General features: G+C 44.7%; 1 protein-coding gene and 1 pseudogene across 2 annotated transcripts in view; both read right to left on the reverse strand.

Moving 5' to 3' along the window:
* Positions 1–18288, reverse strand: LOC121534774 (annotated as a pseudogene).
* Positions 18179–25274, reverse strand: part of LOC121534958 (discoidin domain-containing receptor 2-like) — a 12607-nt gene continuing 5511 nt past the window's right edge. Inside the window, exons 6-17 of one of the 2 annotated variants that reach the window (XM_041841600.2) lie at positions 25052–25154; positions 24382–24565; positions 23843–24086; positions 23534–23599; positions 22932–23068; positions 22291–22498; positions 21737–21966; positions 21417–21571; positions 20730–20930; positions 20188–20422; positions 19954–20103; positions 18179–19522 (exon numbers count right to left, since the gene is read on the reverse strand). In XM_041841600.2, the coding sequence (XP_041697534.2) occupies positions 19388–19522; positions 19954–20103; positions 20188–20422; positions 20730–20930; positions 21417–21571; positions 21737–21966; positions 22291–22498; positions 22932–23068; positions 23534–23599; positions 23843–24086; positions 24382–24565; positions 25052–25154 (2048 nt within the window). In that variant the 3' untranslated portion in view covers positions 18179–19387. Of the gene's footprint in view, positions 19523–19953; positions 20104–20187; positions 20423–20729; positions 20931–21416; positions 21572–21736; positions 21967–22290; positions 22499–22931; positions 23069–23533; positions 23603–23842; positions 24087–24381; positions 24566–25051; positions 25155–25274 lie in introns of both variants that reach the window. The other variant, XM_041841599.2, reaches the window with a different exon arrangement.

A 25274-nucleotide genomic window follows, 5' to 3' on the forward strand; every position in this document is an offset into this window, starting at 1 on the left:
ATGTGGAAAAAGTCAAGGGGTCTGAGTACTTTCCGAAGGCACTGTAGGTGATATGTTATAGAACAAAAGTTGAGTGATTAGGCCTAAACTAGTCAGTCAAGGAGAATAGCCGTACAAAAGACTACTCTGTCTGGTTGAGGTACTTTTTGTAGGCTTGTTTATTGTCATCCTCCTCTTTCAATCTCTTACGAGCAGCTTTTTCATTTTCCAGCAGTTTCACATACAGGGCCTCTGACATGTCGTCATCCATGTCCATCTAAAAAAACAGAAAACACCAAAGCCATGAGAAAAAGGCTAGATAACAATACTTTTTTTCTATCAAATAACATTGACTTAGAACCCCTTTTAAACCTAAAGCTAGAACAACCCTATCAGACCGAAACAGTAATATAGAATCTGTTCACAACTTTAATATTACAGATGTTTATCTTGGGGCCTAGCTTTCCAAAAGCTTTCTATAGTGTTTGCTTACTGTCTATTAAATATGATATAAAAATTTTTTTTTTTGGGGGGGGGGGCTTTTGATTAAATTAGGACCGTGAAAGACACACTCACTTGTCGAGGCTGCGTGTAGTTGCTCTCCATGCATGTCGTCAAACTGTCGTACTTTGCTCTCGGATCCAGGGAGTGCTGTTAAAGACAGGATGACATATCAGATTATGAAAAATGACTCAAAGGATGTACAGTGCCTTGCAAAAGTATTCATCCTCCTTGGCGTTTTTTTTCCTATTTTGTTGCATTACAACCTGTAATTTAAATTGATTTTTATTTGGATTTCATGTAATGGACATACAAAAAATACTCCAAATTGGTGAAGTGAAATGAAACAAATAACTTGTTTCAAGAAATTCTAAAAAATATATAAACGGAGAAGTGGTGCGTCCATATGTATTCACCCACTTTGCTATGAAGCCCCTAAATAACATCTGGTGCAACCAATTACTTTCAGAAGTCGCATAATTATTTAAATAAAGTCCACCTGTGTGCAATCTAGGTGTCACATGATCTGTCACATGATCTCACTATATATACACCTGTTCCGAAAGGCCCCAGAGTCTGCAACACCACTAAGCAAGGGGCACCATGAAGACCATGGAGCTCTCCAAACAGGTCAGGAACAAAGTTGTGGAGAAGCACAGATCAGGGTTGGGTTATAAAAAAATATCTGAAACTTTGAACGTCCCACGGAGCACCATTAAATCCATTATTAAAAAATTGAAAGAATATGGCACCACAACAAACCTGCCAAGAGAGGGCCGCCCACCAAAACTCATGGACCAGGCAAGGAGGGCATTAATCAGAGAGGCAACAAAGAGACCAAAGATAACCCTGAAGGAGCTGCAAAGCTCCACAGCGGAGATTGGAGTATCTGTCCATAGGACCACTTTAAGCCGTACACTCCACAGAGCTGGGCTTAACGGAAGAGTGGTCAGAAAAAAAGCCATTGCTTAAAGAAAAAAATAAGCAAACACATTTGGTGTTAGGCTATGGTTCAACCCAGCACTCAGAGAAACAACACGACAAAGGGAGTGGAAGAAACAAAAATATTTAATCAAAGTTAAAATTGTCTTAGTCCAAAAACAACTGAAGTAAAGGAACAGAGTGGGCTAGTCGGCTCCGGAGGAAGGAGAGGCTGAGGCAGGCAGGCAGGCAGGCAGGCAGACCGACAGGCAGGAAGGCAGGCAGGTTGGGAGATATGTCCGAAACTAAAGACAAAACAAACGACAGGTTAAGGAGAGTGGAGAGCCAGGCTGAAGACAAAGACAAAATAACTTTACTGGTGAGCCAAGTTACCGCTCTGGTAAGAACAACGATCTGGCGCCGGTGGAGAGCCATGCCCAGGAATAAGTAGTGCAGGTTGATGAGAGAATAGGATGCAGCTGCGTAGGCAGGAATCACTGGAAACAACCCGCAGCTGCACAGGAGAGGCAGATCCTGAGCACGCCCCCTGATCCACTCCAGACACACCCACATAAAGGGGACAAACACACATACAGATACAACAGAAAAAGAGGGGACAAAACAAGGAGGAAGGGAAACAGAAAAGGGAGAGACAAGCTGCCCACATAACAGTACCCCCCCTCAATGGTCGCCACCTGGCGACCCACCAGGCCTGTCAGGGTTGTCGTGATGGAAGTCCGTGATCAGCTGAGGATCCAACACAAACGCTTAGGGACCCAAGACCTCTCCTCTGGTCCATAACCTTCCCAATCGACTAGGTATTGGAGACCCCTACCCCGCCTCCGAGAGTCCAGGAGCCTACTGACGGTGTAGGCCGGATGGTCGTCAATGAGGCGAACAGGTGGAGGTGGATCAGCCGAGCGGACACAAAAGGCTGGAGGACACAGGTTTCAGTTGGGAGACGTGGAAAGTAGGGTGTATCTTCATGGCTGAAGGCAACTTCAAACGAACCGCAGCGGGGTTAATGATGGACTCCACCACAAACGGACCCAGGTACCGAGGAGACAGCTTGCGTGATTTGGTACGAAGAGGTACGTTCTTAGATGACAGCCAAACCTCTTGACCAGGATGAAACACAGGTGCGGGAGTCCTGCTCCTATCCGCTGTTGTCTTGTTCCTGTCGGTGGTCCGAAACAATGCTTCCCGAGCGTCGCTCCACACTCTCTGGCAGCGGCGGAGGTTCTCCTGAACCGAAGGAACAGCCAATTCCTTCTCCTGAGCAGGAAACAGAGGGGTTGATAACCCATGGTAACCTCGAAGGGTGAAAGACCGGTGGCAGAGGCGGTGAGGGGAGTTGTGGGCGTACTCTATCCAGGGCAGATGTTTGGCCCAGGATGATGGATGTTGAGCAGCCACACAACGAAGGGTTGCTTCGAGGTTTTGGTTGGCTCTTTCTGTTTGACCGTTGGTCTGGGGATGAAACCCTGAGGACAGACTAACGGAAGCACCCAAAGCAGAACAGAAAACCTTCCAAACACGGGAAGTAAACTGTGGGCCTCTATCAGATACGATGTCCACAGGTATTCCATGGGGACGGAATACATGTTGGACTAGGAGGTCCGCTGTCTCACTGGCAGACGGTAATTTTGGTAATGCTATATAGTGGACAGATTTAGAGAATCTGTCCACAATGGTAAAGTATAGTATCATTACCTTCAGACTTGGGTAGGCCGGTGACAAAATCCATGGCAATGTGGGACCAGGGACGGCTGGGAACTGGGAGGGGTAGCAGCAGCCCCGACGGGGACTGATGGGAGGCTTTGCCCCGAGCACAGGTTGAACAGGCTGCCACAAAAGCCCGAACGTCAGTTTCCATTGAAGGCCACCAAAAATGTCTCCTAAGCAGCGTCAACGTGCGTCTCATCCCAGGGTGACCAGCAAAACGGGAGGTGTGAATCCACTGCAACACCTGAGACCGGACCGTCTCGGGAACAAAGAGTAGGTTGGGAGGTCCATCACCCGGTCCCGGTCCGTGGCAAGTGCAGTCTTCACAAGAGACTCGATCTCCCACTGAACAGCCGCCACGACGCATGAGGAAGGCAGGACTGCCTCAGGCTCGCTGGTCTCCGAAGGGTCAGCAAACTGGCGGGACAAAGCATCTGGTTTAACATTTCTTGACCCCGGTCTGTATGTAAGAATAAAGTTAAACCTACTAAAAAACAGGGCCCATCTGGCTTGGCGTGAGTTGAGTCTCTTAGTGGCTTGGATGTAAGCCAAGTTTTTGTGGTCAGTCCAGACCACAAACGGCAGTTCAGCTCCATCCAGCCAGTGCCGCCATTCTTCCAGTGCAAGCTTGACCGCCAGCAGTTCCCGGTTTCCAACGTCGTAATTCCGTTCTGTGGGTGACAATTTCTTGGAGAAAAAAGCACAGGGGTGAAGCTTTTGGTCAGTGGGGAGCGCTGGGAGAGGACTGCTCCCACACCTGAGTCCGACGCGTCCACCTCCACAACAAACTGCAGAGAGGTATTGGGGTGTATCAACACGGGGAGGTGGAAAACAGTTCCTTCAAAACCCCTACCGCCTGCTCCGCCTCAGGGGACCACCGAAAAGGGACTTTAGGAGATGTGAGTCTTGTAAGGGGTGCCACCACTCTACTAAAACCCTTAATGAATCTACGGTAGAAGTTAGCAAAGCCCAAAAAATCGTTGAAGTTGCTTACGGGTGGTGGGTGTGGGCCATTCCGTCACTGCCCGGATCTTCTCGGGGTCCGCCTTCACCTGCCCGCTCTCAATTATGAATCCAAGGAACGATGTAGACTGCTTGTGGAACTCACACTTCTCTGCTTTGACGTACAGCTTGTTCTCCAAGAGCCGTTGAAGGACTTGACGGACGTGTGACTCATGCTCCTCGGGTGACTTGGAAAAAACAAGAATATCATCCAGGTATACAAAGACAAAACGGTTCAAAAATCCCTAAGAACATCGTTCACCATGGCTTGAAAACCGCAGGGGCATTTGAAAGCCCAAAGGGCATGACCAAATACTCAAAATGTCCCAGTGGAGTGTTGAAAGCGGTTTTCCACTCATCTCCCTTTCGGATTCGGACAAGGTGATAAGCATTCCTGAGGTCGAGCTTGGAAAACACTGTGGCGCCATGCAGAGGTTCAAAAGCTGAGTTGATGAGTGGAAGGGGATACTTGTTTTTAACAGTTATGTTGTTTAAACCCCTGAAATCGATACAGGGCGTAACGACTTGTCCTTCTTTTCCACCGAAAAAGAAACCTGCACCCAAAGGAGACGACGAGGGACGGATTATGCCCGAGACCAGAGAATCACCAATGTACTGCTCCATTGCCTCTCTTTCCGGTCGGGACAGATTGTATAACCGACTAGAGGGCAAGGGAGCACCAGGAAGCAGTTCAATAGGGCAATCATAAGGCCTATGTGGTGGTAGAGACAGAGCCTTGTCCTTACTGAAAACCTCCGCTAAGTCATGGTATTCTTTGGGGACAGATGACAGATCAAGAGGAGCTGAGGGAGGAGTTGGGTTACACTTAGTGGGGGAACCGCTGACCTCAGGCACTCGGAATGGCAGTTAGTGCTCCAACTGAGAATGGTGTGGCGTGTCCAATCAATTTGTGGGTTGTGAAGAGCCAACCAGGGGAAGCCAAGGATTAGGGAGGTAGCTGAGCCAGACATAACTCTTAGCTGAATGCTTTCACAATGATTGCCAGAAATCACTAGGGAAACGGGGGTGGTTTGATGAGTTATCTCCGCGAGGAGGCGCCCATCAAGGGCTGTGACCCGAATGGGGGTAGGTAGTGGCTCCATGGGGATACGAGCTTGTGTAACGAACTGGTGGCTAATAAAGTTATCTTCTGCACCTGAGTCTATGAGAGCTGAGAGTGGCAGGGAATGACTCTGGAAACGTAAGGTTACAGGTACTTGTAATCGGGGAATGATGGGTTCAGGATCTAACTCTGGGCTCGCAAGTAGACCCACCGTTACGAAGCGAGCCTTGTCTTTTGGCCGCTTAGGGCATGTAGCCAGAATGTGTGTGGCGTCTCCACAGTACAGGCACTCACCCGCCTGGAGGCGCCGTTGCCGCTCTGCTGGAGGTAGTCGAGCTCGACCCACTTGCATAGGTTCCTCCCTCTGTGCTCGGGATGGAATCAGGAACAAGAAGCTGCCGACTCCGGAGAGGCGAGACTCGAGTGGTTGAAGGCTGGGGAACTCGTCCTCCTAGATGTGGCCGATCGCCTCTCTCCCGACGCCTCTCCCGCAACCGATTGTCTAGCTTGATGGACAGGGAAACGAGAGAATGTAAATCATGTGGCTCATCACGAGCAGCCAGTTCATCCTTAATGGCTTCATTCAAACCGTTTAGAAATGCTCCTTGAAGTGCCACATTGTTCCACTTGGAGTCCGCTGCCAACGTCCAGAACTCAATAGAGTACTCTGCCACACTGTTAGAACCCTGCCTCAAATTAAAATTATCTTGGAGGAATTACCCACATGGTCAGGATGGTCAAAAACAGTCTTCAATTTAGCAGAGAAATCAGCAAAAGTCAATCCAGTCAAAGTTTGATCTGAGCACACAGCCTCAGCCCAAACCAGAGCTTTCCCTCTTAACAGCCCCAGAACATAATGTACCTTAGATGAATCAGTAGAAAACGACAGTGGTCTCTGCCGAAAAATCAAGTCACACTGAAGCAAAAATCCCCGGCACTTGTCCAATTCTCCATTGAACGGTTCAGGCGACGTGACAGGGGTTCCCGACGGAACGAAGCCTGCCTAGTGTCCGAGGAAACAACTTGGGGTGCATCAAACTGGGGGTCAGAGAGAGATGGAGAACTGATAACAGACAATTTAGAGACGTGTGTAGTTAACTGAGTCACCTGGTTCAGCAGTTGATGATTATCTTCCACAAGAGTCCGAATCAACTGGTCATGCTGTCCTAGCAACGTTCCTTGAGCCTGGATAGCTTGTTGGAAGCTGTCTTTGTTTGCCCGTGCTGTTTCTCTGTTGGGTCCATGGCCAGATCGTTCTGTTAGGCTATGGTTCAACCCAGCACTCAGAGAAACAACACGACAAAGGGAGTGGAAGAAACAAAAATATTTAATCAAAGTTAAAATTGTCTTAGTCCAAAAACAACTGAAGTAAAGGAACAGAGTGGGCTAGTCGGCTCCGGAGGAAGGAGAGGCTGAGGCAGGCAGGCAGGCAGGCAGGCAGACCGACAGGCAGGAAGGCAGGCAGGTTGGGAGATATGTCCGAAACTAAAGACAAAACAAACGACAGGTTAAGGAGAGTGGAGAGCCAGGCTGAAGACAAAGACAAAATAACTTTACTGGTGAGCCAAGTTACCGCTCTGGTAAGAACAACGACCTGGCGCCGGTGGAGAGCCATGCCCAGGAATAAGTAGTGCAGGTTGATGAGAGAATAGGATGCAGCTGCGTAGGCAGGAATCACTGGAAACAACCCGCAGCTGCACAGGAGAGGCAGATCCTGAGCACGCCCCCTGATCCACTCCAGACACACCCACATAAAGGGGACAAACACACATACAGATACAACAGAAAAAGAGGGGACAAAACAAGGAGGAAGGGAAACAGAAAAGGGAGAGACAAGCTGCCCACATAACATTTGGTGTTCGCCAAAAGGCATGTGGGAGACTCCCCAAACATATGGAAGAAGGTACTCTGGTCAGATGAGACTAAAATTTAGCTTTTTGGCCATCAAGGAAAACGCTATGTCTGGTGCAAACCCAACACCTCTCATCACCCCGAGAACACCATCCAGAGATTTGAGACTGGGACGGAGGTTCACCTTCCAGCAGGACAATGACCCTAAGCATACTGCTAAAGCAACATTTCAAGCTGTTGAGTGACGTTTTCAACTGTAAAAGCATCTTCCAGATAAACACACAAAACCCATCAGATAAGCATAGTTAGAGTGATAATGCAGTAATCCTATGAATATCCAGTGGCGTTTGCAGTGGTAATTAACTGTAAAATACTAAGAAAACACAGTAATTTCATATTTAAATATTCTTATGCTGTAAAATATCTAATAATTGCCAAAATAGATCAAAGATGCAGAATGTAAAAACAAGTTAATTGATGGTAACATTACATAAAAAATACAATATACATCCGGTTTGCTGGACACAGATTAAGCCTGGTCCTGGGCTAAAAAGCACTGTCAAAGGAGATTCTCCATTCTCCTGAGTGGTGCAGTGGTCTAAGGCACTGCATCGCAGTGCTAACTGTGCCACTAGAGATCCTGGTTCAAATCCAGGCTCTGTCGCAGCCGGCCGCGACCGGGAGACTCATGGGCGGCGCACAATTGGCCCAGGGTAGGGGAGGGAATGGCTGGCAGGGATTTAGCTGAGTTGATAGAGCATGGCGTTTGCAACGCCAGGGTTGTGGGTTTGATTCCCACGGGGGGCCAGTATAAAAAAAAAAAATGTATTCACTAACTGTAAGTCGCTCTGGATAAGAGCATCTGCTAAATGACAAAAAATGTATTGTGTATGCTTTTTAGTCCAGGACTAAGCTTTTAATCTGTGTCTGGGAAACCAGCCAATAAATATATATAATATTAGATGTAAATAATACATATCTGAACTGTTTAGATGAGTTTCTGAGAGACATACCAATGCTCCAGCTCCATTGTACGGGTCAGTGTGAACGTGTTGGTGAAGATCCTTATCTGTTCATAAAGACAAACATGTTAAGTAACAATACAAGTCTATATGAATCTGTTTTTCTGATGAAATCACAAGACCACAACAAATAATGTCAATACAATAAAAGTGACAAAGAAGACTAAAGAGTAAAACCAACTTACGAGATACGTGATAGGCATGATGAGGGTCCAGAAGAAGGTGGGGAGGATGCCATAGGTAAGATTGGTCATCACCAGCCCTGGACAAATCACTGACAGCCCCTGTCAACCGTGTAAAAAAAAAAGGTATAATTATTGATTATCCAATACATGTACTGACTTTTGAGGTAGAGTTTTACTAAATATAAAATGTCATGCAACTTGACACTATGAACAATGAGAGAGGGTAGCACTCCATTAGGATCTAGCATAGACAATCCAGTCTCTCACCAGGCCAGGACCCAGAATGGACCCACCACAACCCACCAGTTGCTCCTGACCAATGATTAAGGGTAAACCATAGTCCACAGATGCTGAGACGCGATAGTCCGGCGTCCCATTGTGACATAGCTATGCTTCTCTTGAGACCACCATCCGCCTCCGGTACGCCCCTCTATTCATTTGAATGTGTTGACAGTTGGAGAAATTGCTTGAGTTGCACTGAGAATGTGAAAAGTATGAAATCCACGGTCCAATATTCTAGAACACTGCTGTGCATACGCGTGCAAAATTTGGAATATGATAAATCCTTTAGACAAACACAGCCATGTGCAACTGAATGAGTGTGTACCTCACGTAGTCCACATCTCTTGCAAGGATCCAAACTGGATCTGCCACAACCCTCCAGTGGCTCATAGCCCAATGCTGCCATGTGTAACTGAGTGAACATTTTGGCTCACCTGGCTGTTGTTGTGTCTGTTGAGGGCCAGGCTAACGAGGTCGGAGGCACACTTGGAGGACGCGTAGGGCTCGGTCCCCAGTCTGTGCTGGACATCGTCTTGACTGAAGGCCGAGCGTCTGGCATTGCTGGACGAAGTCCACACTACCCGGGAGGTCTGACCAGCCTGGCAAAGGATAGAGTCTAGCTCCCTGACCTGGAACATAGAGACGTAAAGTATGACAATGTTTGAAGGGACAGATAACCTGGACCAAAGAGACAGCAGGGCTCCAGACTGCGACCATTTAGTCGCATTTTGCGACCCTTTGACTTGGCTGTGCGAGTAAATTTTTTTAATTGGTCGCATTGGTGCGAGCTGCACATTGTACATGCTCACCTCACTCAAAACGTCCTATTTTTTAGGAGGCTAAAACTATGATTTGGTCAAACAGTAAATTCTCCACTACTTTCCCGGGGTAAAAAATGCTCAGGAGAAGAACAAAAGTGTTCTGATTGTCTAACATTTAAAAATCCAATTGCGGGGAAAACACAGCCAGTTGTCACAGTGGAACAAAGGTTCTCAGCTGTTTTGTAGTTATAATTTGTATTTCTCAACTCTCAGTTTTTAGCGCAATATCAATATAAACTATTTTACAACCAAGGCTTTGAGATACGGAGTGCGCGAAAAGCACATTGGTCATAGCGATTGCATAGGCCTCATTGACCTCCTGAGTGGCGCAGCGGTCTAAGGCACTACAGACCCACTGGTTCGATTCCAGGCTGTATCACAACCAGCCGTGATTGGGAGTCCCATAGGGCGGTGCACAATTGGCCCAGCGTCGTCCGGGTTTGGTCGGTGTAGGCTGTCATTGTAAATAAGAATTTGTTCTTAACTGACTTGCCTAGTTAAATAAATTTTTTAAAATTGAGTGGTAGGCTACAACTGCAACGTTTTTTTGGACGTAAAATGTATTGTTACGCCTCGTGTTAACCGGTTCCGATAGGGGGCGATGAAAGAACGGAAGCCATTTATTTTCAATGAGAGAGAAGTGTAGTGGGCAGGGGACCATTAGGCGATGTGAGCATGGGCTAAAATATTACCATAGGGCAAGGGAGTGTGAACAGGGCGGAATCTAAGTTGGGGAAAGCTTAACTTCATGCAAATACTCTGCGATATCACGGCACTATTGAACAATCAAAGTTCACTATAGCTTCCAGCCCCTACTGGATTGGCTGTTGATACCTAGAACTACCTAGCTTGCTTGCTAGCACCCACACGAGGGCATAGCTAGCGTGGCGAGACAAAATACAAGCGCTAGTTAATCAAGGCAGTTCAATTAATATATGGTATTATATTTAGAGTTAGCAATCTAGTGATATGAGGTTTTTAAAGTGTTTTGATGTCATGTCATAGTATAGTGGGGACCAGGTTAGAGTTAGTAGATAATTGGCTTGGTGCCACGGAGTCTACATTCCGTTATGTCAAAGGAGATTACTGATGTTTAGGATAGCATGATTGATGGACAGGATATACTGACTTGGGGTAAAGAGTAATAACATCAAAGAATGGGAGTGCCCATGATGATTAACAGATGTTCGTGGAGAGACTTGTAACAGAGTGTATATATAGAGAGAGTGGATCTTTGTTCTGGAGTTAGGGAGATGGTAAAGGCAAAGCTCTGTCATTCTGTTATAACTAACCATGGTACATATTAAATACTAATATGAACTCCCCATCAAAAGTGTCTAAGTACATTCTTACATTCGTAATCACTTGATACCCTAGAAACTCATCATAACATCTAGCTAATGTGTTTTGGGTTTCCACTTACTCAGGTGGTGAATTACCCTCAAATAAATTATCCTATGATATTAGTGCACATAAAGATGAAGGCAAATTAATCTCTATTGATGAAAATTCTGGAGCCCTATTTTAACAGTAAAATATAACAACAATAGCCTAATTGTCAACCCAAAATGCATGACAATCACTGGATTCGGTTGAAAACATGAAAAGATGATGAAACAACATATTTCTTGAGTACCATCTAGGGCTGTTACGGTGACTGTATTACCGCCACACCGGCGGTCACGAGTCATGACCTGACCGTTTAGTCACGGTAACTAGGCTTCTCTAAAACTTCGCTCGGCTGCCGCTGATGGTCATTAGTAGCCTACCAAACTTGCTAACTGCCTGTCGCTAATGCCGAGTTTTGACTGGGCACTATTTAAAAAAGGATCCCAGCTTTCTCATGCTGCTATATTCATTGGTCAATTCTTAAAATTAAACACATGAATCCACTTTACAACCTGTGTAGCCTACCTGGCATACATATGGGCTGCACGTGAGTTTCAAGTTTGGGGAAGCACATTTTCACTATTATAATAAAGCATTCCATGCATCATTGCATTTGCAGACTTATGTATCTCTATTCATAATGTGATGAGTAGATTGGATAGTCATAATTTAGGCTGATAATATAACTCAATCACTGTTTGCAAAAAAAAACGTTCAGCGTAGACCTAGGTGATTTCAGATACGTTTCTTCTTTCTTTGCATGGGAAAAATGTGGCCTTTTATAAACACATTTCATGCAATTCTACTACATTTTATATGACTGGAGACATTAGCAGAATCTTTTTTAATACGACAAATTACAGGGTAGCCTGCTCTGCTGACACTGACAAACGGATCAATAAAAACGACGTTGTCCATATAATAGGCCTACGAGAAGGTCAGACACAAATAAATAAAATATGATGTCCATCTAAACTGGAGGAGGAAATTATTGTCCAAAAATAAACTTAATTAGCACTGACCCAACAATGATAAATAGTGAATATGCGCAGTGCACACTCACCGGGGATATGGCCGATGCTCTACGCTGGTGCCAATAAGATAAATTGAGACTTTTGATAACTGAAACACAGATTAGTCTTTCCAAACTATGTTTTCTCTCGATTGTATTTTGAGATATTGTGATATGCCTGGCTTGGCTTCGCTACTTTTCACAGACAGTCACAACTAAACAATAACTTGACCAAATTCTGCCAATACGATTTAAAACAATCCACAACTTATTTTTTTAAAAATAAGGTAATGATCCTCTGTGACCAAATCATGTTTTAGTAGCCTATTTTGAATGATTTCATTTATTTCTGTATAAACAGGAGTAGGCTAATTAGGCTATATAATTTTGGCAATTCAATTTACTTTAGGGAAAGCTTAGCTTCCCCTAGCCTTGTGGACGCACTACCTATGCTTGCATATTAAAAAACGTAACCGCACATATTGTTTTTGTGGGCCATTCTAAATCACACATATATTAGTAGGCTATATGTAAAGACCAGATTAAAGATTGAGAATAGTCTGATGGGTGAGAATATTATCAAGTGCTTGTCAAATTGTGAATGAGAGACTGATGAAGTCTGTGCAGCCTGCGCAAGAAATAGAGCAGAGCTCATGCCTCTCACCATTAGAGTCGCATCATGCAGCCTTAGAATGTATAGAAAATCTAAACATATAGCCTAACATTTGTATCATAAATAACATTTTATAAATAACTAAATAAAGCATATAAGAGGACCTGTTTCTTTGCTAACCAACACAGAATAGCCGCATGTGTGCATTCCCTCGGAAATCGTTTGGGGTAAACATCCTTTCAATTTTATTTAGCTACACTACATGACCAAAAATATGTGGACACCTGCTCATCGAACGTATCATTCCAAAATCATGGGCATTAATATGGAGTTGGTCCCCCCTTTGCTGCTATAACAGCCTCCACTAGATGTTGGAACATTGCTGCAGGGACTTGCTTCCATTCAGCCACAAGAGCATTAGTGAGGTCACTGATGTTGGGCGATTAGGCCTGGCTTGCAGTCGGCGTTCCAATTCATCCCAAATGTGTTCGATGGGGTTGAGGTCAGGGCTCTGTGCAGGCCAGTCAAGTTTTTCCACACCAATCAACAAACCATTTCTGTATGGACCTCGCTTTGTGCATGGGGGAATTGTCATGCTGACACAGGAAAGGGCCTTCCCCAAACTATTGCCACAAAGTTGGAAGCACAAAATCTTCTAGAATGTCATTGTATGCTGTAGCATTAAGATTTGACCGTCACTGGAACTAAGTGGCCTAGATCGAACCATGAAAAACAGCCCCAGACCATTATTCCTCCTCCACCAAACTTTACAGTTGCCACTATGAATTCGGGCAGGTAGCGTTCTCCTGGCATCCGCCAAACCCAGATTCGTCCGTCGGACTGGCAGATGGTGAAGCTGATTCATCCCTTCAGAGAACGTGTTTCCGCTACGGCACCGCTACCTGGTACGGTTGGCAGCACCCAAAAAAGCATTGATTAGGAGTACAGCAGCACGTGACCCGGCGTTTGCAAAGCCATTAATCACGCAATCCCTTGTTGAAAGTAAGGTGGCTGTATGGGATATTTCAACTATGGTGAGTAAAGCGGAACACACAACGAACATAACACACTCACATCATACCACAGCCTCAAGACAACTCTCATTATGGCTTCTATCATTTCTTAATAAGGACGTGGAAAAGTGAGGCGAAATCAGTTCAGCCCCCCTTTACGTTTTTCCTCACCATGTGACCATGAGACCTGACCAAGGAAAACGCCAGTCCCTATGCCTTAGTTGTAACAGGGGCCCTAGTCAGGTTACGTAGGTTAGGAAAAACATCTGGCCCTAACCAGCTTATGTTTTAATTTCCAGGCTCTGTTTCCATTTGAGTCAAACCTCTCTGTGTTGAGAAATGTTACGGTAAGAGAGGATAAAATAAGATAGATGACGTACCAGCATAAAGTGTCCAAAGAGGTTTGTGGCGAACACTTCCTTTGTTGACACGGTCCTGCTGGGTCAGGAGGCCCTCTGCTGTGGCAAACATTTTGACGACGTTGCTGCAGCACAAAGATGACATCACATCAGAGCACAGGAAAATACTAAACACTTACTAGACATAATATCTGAAGAAGGGTTATATGTTCAAACTTTTTCAGGGGGTCAAATGGAAACTGATTTGTACTTGGAGTCTAGTTGTGAGAGAAGTAAAGCTGCCTGGAAGAACCTTATGGGTTGCCACACTGGTGGAACCTTTCCAGTTCAAAAAGGTTCCTTGAGGAACCCCTCTGAAAAGGGTATTCGAGGAACCCTTGTTTGAAGGTTCAAACCAGAACCTTTTTGTGATGGGAGGGGTTCAATTTTGAACCTTTTTAATAATATATTGTAGAGACGGCAGCCTATCAGATTGGAGGCGTGGCTTATTGGACGTGTGGCTTATTGGATGTGTGGCTTTTTGTACACTGCAAATGTAAACGTTCCTTGAATATTTATGCAGATTACATATTACACCACTGTTAGCCTCATTGAAGCTACAAAACTGTCAGTGTTCAACCTTAACATGTGATGACAATACAACAGAACAGATTAACAGTAGACATTTACTCTAACAGGTTTCCAAAAAAAGATCTATCTTAAAGCCAAGCCCCTACTAAGCCACGCCTCCACCCCAGGGTTCCTCCAGGAACCCGTTGCTACATAGGACCATTAAAAGTTACTCCAAGAACCCCTCAAATAACCGAAGGTGCAAATATGAACCATTGACTAGAAATGGCAGGGGTTCCTTGAGAAATGAAATGGTGTGTGTTGTTTGAGTAGAGTGTGGCTTGAAGGCTATTACCTTACCTAGAAAATAGGCCCTTGAAAAAGGCTTGATGTCAATCTGTGGATTAGGCATGATCCCGGCATTAAGGTATAGGTAGTCCAGTCTGTTGTACCTGTGGAATGCGTATTAGTAAAAGTATTTATTGATATCACATCGAAAAGGATGTAAAGTACGTATGCATTTGTGTATGTGTGTCTATACGTGTGTGTGTGAGGGGTTAACAGGGTAATTACTATTACTCCTACAGTGTGGCAGCACGGACCACCTAGCGGACAGAGCCCACATCCAGGTGTGTGTGTACCATATGTGTGTGTCAGTGGTCAGTGCTGTTTATTATTATTATAATTTTTTTTTATGAGCATGGTCTTCTTTCTATTAAAGCACATTGGATGACTGTCATTCATATTCCATTCACCCAGCTCAATGTAACATCGATAGGTTTAGGCTACTACATGATACTTGAATTTTCCCTATACCCATCATGACGTTGCTACAACCTAGCCTACGAATGAAAGTTTATAATGTAGGTGCACAGGTCGAGAGACAAATTGCAGTAATCAAGGTGACAGACAGTGACACATTCAATACCGTCTTGCACACTTTTGCCTGCATCTAGCTGATCTAGAATTTTCAGGTAGATTTATCCCCTTTTCGTTCTGTTTGCTTCCATTTAAAAAATGTATTTCAACGTGCTCTCCTCTCACCTTTTACCCTTCACTTGTGGACTTCAGTGCAACACAACAGCTGTCTGTGACTAGGCGAAAAAACCTTTCCAAGCCAAACCTTCATACCATAACCTCTAACCGCTTCACACAGCCTACGTCGTTGTCACTATATTAGCTAACGTCATAGTCAACATAGCTACTAGAACTAACACGTTAGTAAACCAGCTACAATCATGCAGTACAGTGTACAGCAAGCAGTTTAGCGGTTACACCGGTGGGCCCCGTGGCAATAAATTAATAAAACCGAAAGCTTACCTTGACTTGGAAGGGTTCCAGTGTTGGATAGCCTTAGCCAGCTAGCTAACATAAATAGCATTCCTCTCTGTTTGAGCCGAGTGTTTGAGTAAGCTAAATTAGCTAGCTGCATTAGCTAGCTAAGTAAGTGAAAGTGGAAAAAATACAACAAAATATCTCTCGCTCTCCCCCTTTCTCTTTTTTTCTCTCTCTCTCTCTCTCTCCTTAATTTCTGAAGAAATTAATTTGTTTAAAACTTTTCAACTATTGTCTTTCCCTGTCTTTGAGTCAACTACTCACCACATGTTATGCACTGCACTGCTAGCTAGCTGTAGCTTATGCTTTCAGTACTAAATTCATTCTCTGATCCTTTGATTGGGTGGACAACATGTCAGTTCATTCTGCAAGAGCTCTGATAGGACGTCCTCCGGAAGCCGTCATAATTACTGTGTAGGTCTAGGGAAGAGGGTGAGAACCATGAGCCGCCAATGTTTTGTATTTTAGTCAATGTACTCAGAGGATGGAAAATAGCTGTCCTTCTGCTATACTATGGTGCTACCCCAGAGAGTGCTGTTGAAGCTACTGTAGACCACTGCAAAACAAGTGTGTTTTAATCAGTTATTTGGTGACGTGAATATATTTTGTATAGTTTTATCTAAAAAGGATAACTTTTTAAATGTTTCACAGTTTACATTTTCTGAAATTCACTGTCATGTACACACATGTGCTGCCGCACACACAAGCTTATTTTAATTCCATAGGTCTGCTGTTATTACACAGTCAGTGGACAGTCAGTGCATCATTGTCAGTTTATGGATTAGTCAGACTAAATGACAACAAGCTATATAAGGAAGCGGCTTGAGATAGAGTAGACAGTAACTAAGCTACTAGTGCTATAACTGCACTACAAGTGAGACATGTGAATGTAACTTGGCAGTATTGCCACTAACAGCAACTTTGTCAAAATGTGGCCTACACTTGCCACAATGTGACGTTACAACGCCATATTGCGTCAAGTGGTTCTTCATTTGAAACATTGTTGCAAATGCTTACACTAACTTTTTTCAAACAAATTCATTCCCTGACAGGCAGTGATTTGCGACATTGTGTCGCATTAATAACGCGGTCGTTGTAGGGGCCCGACGTTATCCTATCACATCAAGTAGCCACGTTCAAAGGCACAATCTTTTGTCTTGCCCATTCACCCTCTGAATGGCACACATACACAATCCATGTCTCAATTGTCTCAAGGCTTAAAAATCCTTATTTAACCTGTCTCCCCCTTTCATCTACACTGATTGAAGTGGAGGAGACATCAATAAGGGATCATAGCTTTCACCTGGATTCACCTGGTCAGTCTATGTCACGGAAAGAGCAGGTGTTCCTAATGTTTTGTACACTCAGTGGCTCTGGTCAGAATTATATGACAATGACCGTGACAATCAGGAATGAAATCATTTAAGTAAAGAACAGTCTAAATAACTCTACACTAACACAATGAAGACAAATATGGAGAATGATTTCATGACAGGTGAGAACATTTGAATTTGAATTCTATCTAAAAAATAAAATATTATAATTTATTAGAAAATAACATTTTGAGTAGGCCTAGAAAGAGGATATCTAACACGTCAACGTGTGGAACAATTTGGTCCAGGAAACTTTTGGCTGTGTTTGTTTGCTGTTAACTATACCACTGCATTTTACATTTGCTGTTATAGCCTTGATATATTTCAACACTTTTTTCAGTTGATAATATCTGATAGTAAAACAAATCATGCCATGAATGAGAATAACCCCATTTATAATGCCAAAATCATTTCTCTTATCTAGATTTTTATTTATGTGTTGCCATGCCGTTTCTTTCAGACTGGATCTCACCTGAGACTCGCTCCGGTGAACCAACTGGAAGGTTTCTTACCTTGATGAGTTTCACTTGGGAACCAACTTCTCAAAATGCAACTGAAACTGGCGGCCGTGGACCTCCCTAAAGACAGAGGTACATGTATAATCTGGAGCCCAACGTGGCGCCATCTTCTCTCTCACCAGTAAGATCATGGATGATGAGTATGCCGCATATGACATCAATAGCTCCCTGTCCTCCCTGTCATCATCACTCAGTGGAATCTTCACTTCAATAAGCAGCCTCAATACTATCATACTGGGCTTCACATGACTCCCTCATCTGTCTGGCTAACCAGATCATTGGCCAGGTACTCGACAAAGCAGCCATGCAAATTATTTTAGAGGAGTTAAACCTCCCCAACGCAAAGATAGCATTATCTGGGGTTCCCTCCATCTCCCCTGGAGAGCTGCCAGTGAGCTCTGTGGCCCCTCAGGATTGCACACTGCTGGCTGAAGCCCCTGTTAAACTACAGATTCCTATCAGTGATGAGGTGCTGACCACCACTAGCCTTTCCACTGCTATAGGTTGGAGGAAGAAGACTACAGGACTTCCAGGGACTCTGGAGAGCACAGAGAGGGGGCAGAGGAAAGTAGAAGAAGCCTTTAAGCATTACTAAGCACTCTGTTGTACTTTTACTCTGTATTTTATTGATAAAATATTGTAGCAATACATCCTGTCAATAAAGAATATTGAAAAGAAGAAGTTGTGAATTACCGTTTTTTTTCCTACTTCTGTTTTTGTCTTTCTTTTTCAGGCTCACTGAGTTGCTGAGGAAAAGAGGAACAATCTGCATCATCTTTTTTGATTTTAACATTTTATTGTTGTTTTTTAAAATTGTTTTGAACATTGAAGAAGGTTCAGTAAATTCATTGAAACCATAAGTAGGCCTACTGTCTAATTAGAGTATAAAACTTGCACAAACAATATAAATGCAGGTTTTAAGTATGAAGTTGCACTATTTCAAGGCACATATTTAACTCAAAGGACTAATTATCTTTGACAAAATACAACACATTTCACAACATCAACTGAATAAAGAAAAACCTAGCAAACAGATTCATTCTTGAAATATCTGAGTCCAAAAGGAGACTTTCTACACATTATTATCTTCATAACATAATCATTTAATATTATAAACAACATTACATTTCCTGGTGTGCACTCTCTGACACAGCATTCCTACATTTCATCATAAATATGCCATTTAGCAGACGCTTTTATCCAAAGCGACTTACAGTCATGTGTGCATACATTTGTACGTATGGGTGGTCCCGGGGATCGAACCCACTACCTTGGCATTACAAGCGCCATGCTCTACCAATTGAGCTACAGACACAATGAATAATCTTTACAGAACTGTCCCCCACCCTAAAACTAGATTGTGATGTAGGGAGAGAGAGAGAGGGAGAGAGAGAGAGGGAGAGAGAGAGGGAGAGAGAGAGAGGGAGGGAGAGAGAGAGGGAGAGAGAGAGGTGGCGTTTTCAGAGTGTGCAATAGACATTGTTAATATAAATATACATGGCTCTGGTGAATAGCGATAGGGAGTCAACTAAAACTGAGAGAGAAAAAGGCTGAGAGAGAGAAAGAGAGATGAAGAGAACATCGCATGCAGTTTTCAGTCAGTTCTCATGTGCTAGTTCTAATTTACGGGGTCCTCAAAGGAGGAAGGACCATACTTTGCCGGCCCTTGAATGTAGGATGATGCTGGTCCATGTTACAAAAAAGGATGAAGTGTAGGATAAAGTTGCCCCTAAACGCTGATCTTAGGTTAGTTTGGCATTTTCTCCACTAATGGTTAATGTAAGGATTGGCGGAGGGGAAGCTGATCCTGGATCTGTACCTAGGGGAACTTTCACCCGGAGCACTCTATATAACTGGGGTCTATATATGTGCTGCTATTCCTGGCTCTCCCCAAGCTGGCTGTATATCTCCTGAAAGGTGGGTCTCTGTTTGGCGTTTCTCCTCCAGCAACCCAGCATCAGGCTGCTATAGACCGCATCAGGGCAACAGGCAGGCCTCGGCAGGTACACCTGAGAAGACGTTTTAGGAAATGACAAGAAATACAATTTGGGATGTTTTGTCACCTGTAACTTGCCCATATTTCAGTCACAGAACAACACACAGTGCATGTCTGTCAACCTCAACAATATGTAAACCATACGACTAAGCTAGCTCCAAGACATTTAGCTGAGCAAGCTAACACAATATTTAGTCACGCAGACTGACAAACCTGGTTCTGTACCCGTTTTGTTGCATGTACACATGTTCTGCCTGTCACTGGTACACTCTTAGAAGAAAAGGTGCTATCTAGAACATAAAAGTGTTCTTTGGCTGTCCCCATAGGAGAACCCTTTGAAAAACCCTTTTTGGTTCCATGTAAAACCCTTTCCACAGAGGAACCAAAAATGGCTCTCCTATGGGAACAGCCGAATAACCCTTTTGGAACTAGTGTGGTAGTCACCTGCTTGCCCTGGTCCCTGAAGAACTCGCCAGTGTTCTCGATGACCTGCTCGTCGGAAAACTGCGAGTAGGGCTGCTCTTCGCACAGGGTCAGAATCTCCCACAGAGTCACGCCAAAAGCCCACATATCGCTGGCCATGGTGAACTTCCCCTGGGAAAGACACACAGTTTGGTTGAAAACGACATGCGACAGAACATTACTGCTAATATCAGCGCTCTCTAAGCTCTCTCTTACCAACAGGATGCTCTCCCATGACATCCAGCGAATAGGAAGAACGGCCCGTCCCTGGATACGGTAGTAGTCACCGCGATACAGGTTCCGACTCATGCCGAAGTCAGCAATCTTGATGGTGTAGTTCTTGCCCACCAGGCAGTTGCGCGTGGCCAGGTCACGGTGGACAAAGTTGAGAGAGGACAGGTACTTCATACCAGAGGCTATCTGTGTAGCCATGCTCATCAGGTTGCTGTAGCTAAGAGGATATGAGAGAGATGAAAGAGTGTATTGAAATATTATTTTTTATATAATGATAAAGAGAGGGCAAGTGTATGTGGTCAGAAAATAACACATTTTAGCTAATTGTAAAGTGTTGGAGTGACAAACGTTTTAATACTGCGCTATTGCATCGGTTTACGCATACTGTTATGAACTATATGGATGTAGAAATTTACTTGATAAATAAAAAATGCGAAAATGAATTGTTGTTATGATTATCACCTTTCATAATAACCCCTATCGGTGATGTCATTATGTAGTAAAATGATGCAGATGTAACGTACCTGACCGTGGCTTTGTCACTAGATTGTGTCTCCTCCACTTCGTCCAGTTGATGGCTGGACAGGAACTGGTTAAGGTCTCCATTCTCCATGTACTCCGTGATCATGCAGAGGGGGTCGCTCTCCACACACACTGCCAGCAGACTGACGATGTTAGGGTCCCTCAGCCGAGACATGATCCTGATCTCCTTCAGGAAGTCATTCCTGTAACACGAGGTGGCGACGGCTATGACATCTGCCAGTCACACTTCACATTAAGTTGCACAAAAATACCCTGTCGTTTCTCCTTCAAGAAGTAATTCCTGCAACTAACACTGGAAGGTAAAAGTTATGACACCTGCTAGTCACACTTTACATTGTCGCACCACGTAGTTTAACTTTCAAGAAGTCATTCCTATTACAAGGGATGGTAACGGATGTGACACCTGGCTAAATAGGGTAATACAGTGCTCTTTCCATTTGTTGATTTGTCAATTTACTTCATCTTACTTGGTAGACTATTGTGAACACATTCTCTGTTACAACTGGCCAATGGCAAGACACCAAGAACACAAAGTGAAAGATGAGGCAAGAACAAGCATTGTTGTCATGCAGATCACAAAAGCCATTTTCCATACTGTACATCCTGTGGCTCTTGTACTTATGACATTACAGTTGTCATGGAAACAGTTCCAGATCAGGTGCTCTCACCTTGCGTTCTTGTTGGCGTCCTCCCTCAGTGTCTTCACAGCCACCAGAATAGGTGTGTCATCGCTGCCCTCTAGCTTATTTGAAAGGTCATTGACCTCTTCAGACAGATCCTTCTCCACAAAATCATGCATGCCCTCTGCCTCACACAGGTGCACCTGTGGGAAGAAACAAAGGCATTTTACTATTGATGTTTCATCTGTCTAGCAAGAAAGCAAGAGTCGTCTGACTTTTGTTCTTTCTGTTTGATTGCCTGCATGTTTGCACACACACGCACACACACAAAACTCTCTTTTTTCCCCCAAGAGAGTTTTAATCCATACCTCTCCAAACTGTCCCTCTCCCAGTTTCTCCTTAAAGGTGAGCTTGTCCCTGGGGAACTCCCTCATGGCCGTGTCCTTCCCAGAGAGCAGACTCATGTTGACGGCCGTGATGGAGTAGGTGTTGCTGCCCGTAGTCCCCTCCTGCAGGCTCACAATGTCTGCCTCGGCGTAGTGGGGAGCCCCGTCTGAACCGCAGGCCTGGGGCGGTCTGGAGGAGGAGCTAGTCGCTGCTGTGGAGTACACAGAGCATAGGTTCACACTTCAATAAGCTGTGACCTGATCAAGACCATTGAAATATTCTTGTGACCCTCCAAGTTAACAACACTGATATTTCTAGACACAGGCCTGTCTTAATAAGCCACCACCCAAAAGTAATTAGGGGTCACTAGACCCACGATTTGATAAACACTGGCTGAAAGGGACATTACACTCCAAATCAAAGTTTGTCATATTTTTTTCACACCAAAAGTAGTCTAACGTCAAGATTAGTCCATGTCCCTCACCATCGCTGAAGTCTGAAAACATCTGTTAAACTTTCCCTTTAATCAACTCACCCAGCTCCTCGGTGGACTGGGCAAACTCGGGCAGCTTGCGGATGAGGCGGGAGGGCTCCTGGTAGTCAGAGGAACAGAGGGGGAAGATCCTCTCGTAGGTGGAGTTGGAGCCGTCCCCGCTGGACTGGGACGAGTGGTGGAAGGAGAAGGCCTGGGTCTGGACGGCCAGACGGGCCGACAGCTCGTCGTCTAGCATACGCCGAGAAGCCTGGAGGGAAGGGTAGTTACTGTTATAAACTGTGTGTGTTGTAATGTTCGGTGGCACCAGAGAGAAAAGCTAGAGGACGCTCTTGGGACAACAGAAGCAATCAATGGCAAAGATAGGAGGTGCATTTTCTAGCTTTTCTAACTCTGTGGTTGGCACCAAGTCAAACATTGACAGATGTTGTAATCTTGTGTTTGAGTTTGGCTAAGAGGCCTGGAAATCGAGTTTAGGGGTTACATTACTGCTAGTAAGAAACACTTGAGCTAAAAAAAAAACTTTAATCAACAACTTTGATCAGTGTCATTCGCAGTCTTAGTTTCTGACTTCCTTTTTAGCCTGACAGCAGTATTTATTTTATAACAAGACAGAGACGTTTCCTCGTAGCTATTAGATCAACCCTAATGATTTCCTCTCTGAAAACATACATTTTACATACCTTCTCTAGCATCTTCTGCCAGACCTGGCGCCATAGAATGATGACTATGATGGCCAAAAGGATGACGATGATGGCCACCAGGCAGCCAATCAGGATCCGGGTGCTGCTTTCATCCACTTTGTGAATGGGGTCATCTCCTAATGTACCAGAAGGTAGAGAATATTTAACAGAGGGCTTCGTTGCTTCCTCCGTCCTTGTTTACTCAATTCCTTACCTCCCTGTCAAAGTGCATTGGAGAGAAGAATCCAAGATCCCTCACTGAAGGAATTGAGGATTTGACAGCTAGAAACATTGAGGATTTGACAGCTAGAAACATGGCAGTATAATATTTATTACAAGAAAGGGTTGTCATCAAGACGTTTAGTGCTCACATCGCATGTAAGGTTTTCATAAAAACTCATTATAATGTCATCCTCAGTAAGTGTTGTATTTATCATTCATTAATGCTGTTGTAATTTCCCTCATATTTCACTGTAACTAACCTCTATTCATCACAATTAATGCAACAGCATTTTAAGAACAGGCAGCAGAGGGCACTATTGAATGCAAAAGGAGAGAGGGTTGGCGAAGGCAAAATAGGTAAGAATGTAGCTGGAGCTGACCTGGAAGAACATTTGTCGGGTGGCCACGTTTGCGGGGAGTCGGAGATGTATTATAAACTGCTGTCCCTGCTGAAAGAGAGAGAGAGAGAGAGAGAGAGAGAGAGAGAGAGAGAGAGAGAGAGAGAGAGAGAGAGAGAGAGAGAGAGAGAGAGAGAGAGAGAGAGAGAAATGTCATCATCTATTTTGAAACAGAGTGAAACAGGGAGACACCACCTGAACTAAAACACACTAAGATTTTTGTTTCCTGTTTCAAAAATGTTTTGTTACAGTGAGCCCTACTGGACATGACCCAGGCTTCTCAAGTCTCACCTGACTGGAAGGCCACCTCGCTGATCATCATCCAGGCCTCGTTGAAGGCAAAGCGGCACTTGATGGTGCTGGCCATGCGGTCCCCCAGGGGCACGGTGATGAACCGGGCGCTCTGGCTGACCCGGTCCACCGGGAGACGTAAGGACACTGGCTGGGACTCCCAGTCCGAATCGGACGTACGGAAGTAACACGAGGCCTGCCGGAACATTCTCACGCCGCGGCTGAACATGTTATTGCAGTGCACCTACGGAGAGAGGAGGAGAACTGTCAACTATAAAACTTGAGAGCAGAGTGTACTGTAGTATACTGTCTGTCACTGCATGGTTTGAAGAATAAACTGGATAGCCACTGATGAAACAATTGGAGGCTAAAGTTGTAGGACATATGCCTAGATGTTCAGCCATGACACAAGGTTATGGTCTGTCTGAAACTACGTCAATACAACCAGAATTTCAACCAGTTTTGCCCAGTTTTGCCCATTGGGAACATGGTAAAACCACATCCTCCTCCACCTCCTTTTGTACTAGTTGACCTTTCACCTTCATCGAGGTGAAGTTGCGGACGCGGTCAAATTCGAAGGTCATCTCCACGTAGCCCTTAGGGAAGCTCTCATTGGTCCAACCCACGTAGTCGTAGCCGGGCCACACGCCGTACACGTGACTGTGGAGGAAGTCATCAAGACCCCACGTCCCGTCAGTCAGCTGGCCCAGGCCTTCCTCCATACTGGGGGGAGAGAGGAGACAGGACCATTACTCCCATCCGCTACAGTTGTGCCCTTGAGCATGGCACTTAATCCCTAACCCATACTGGGGGGAGAGACGAGAAAAATAGGTCTTTGTTGCTATCATGCCTGTGTTGCCTCCACTTGTGTATTACACGTCATAATTTCACACTATCGTACTGACCCGAACCGTATTGTGCTGGCTTGGATATTTTCCTTTCACATTGTTCTTTTCAGCACGGTTCCAGAAACTATGGTGGATACAAAACCAGGCCAGGGCAGTACAGCTTGGCTCCGCTTAGCTCAGTAGTGTGACAAGGGTTGTACACAGAATCTTCACATGGGCCAAGAATGGCCCACAACTTTGTTAAATAGTACCTTCGGGTCAGAGTCACTCCGGATGTGGACCACTTAACGCTTCTTAACAGTTTTGTACTTACAATATGCCACTGTTGAAGTACAAATATACTAAAACAAACCCAACTGACCGTAGACCCATGGATCCATCGTAGACCGAGTCATTGAGGTGGACGTCCAGGCCTCTGTAGGTCATCTCTTGGCCGGCCGGAGCACTGTAGGACACCAGGCCATCTGCAATAACACACAGCCAGGGACAGGTCAAAGGAAAGGTCACAATCAATGTTAGCGGCCATTTTACATCAGCCTGGTCTAAACTTTGCTTTACATTCCAACTCTGGGAGCATCTAGGCT

The sequence above is a fragment of the Coregonus clupeaformis genome, chromosome 21 (assembly GCF_020615455.1).
Source record: "Coregonus clupeaformis isolate EN_2021a chromosome 21, ASM2061545v1, whole genome shotgun sequence".
Lineage (NCBI taxonomy): Eukaryota > Metazoa > Chordata > Actinopteri > Salmoniformes > Salmonidae > Coregonus > Coregonus clupeaformis.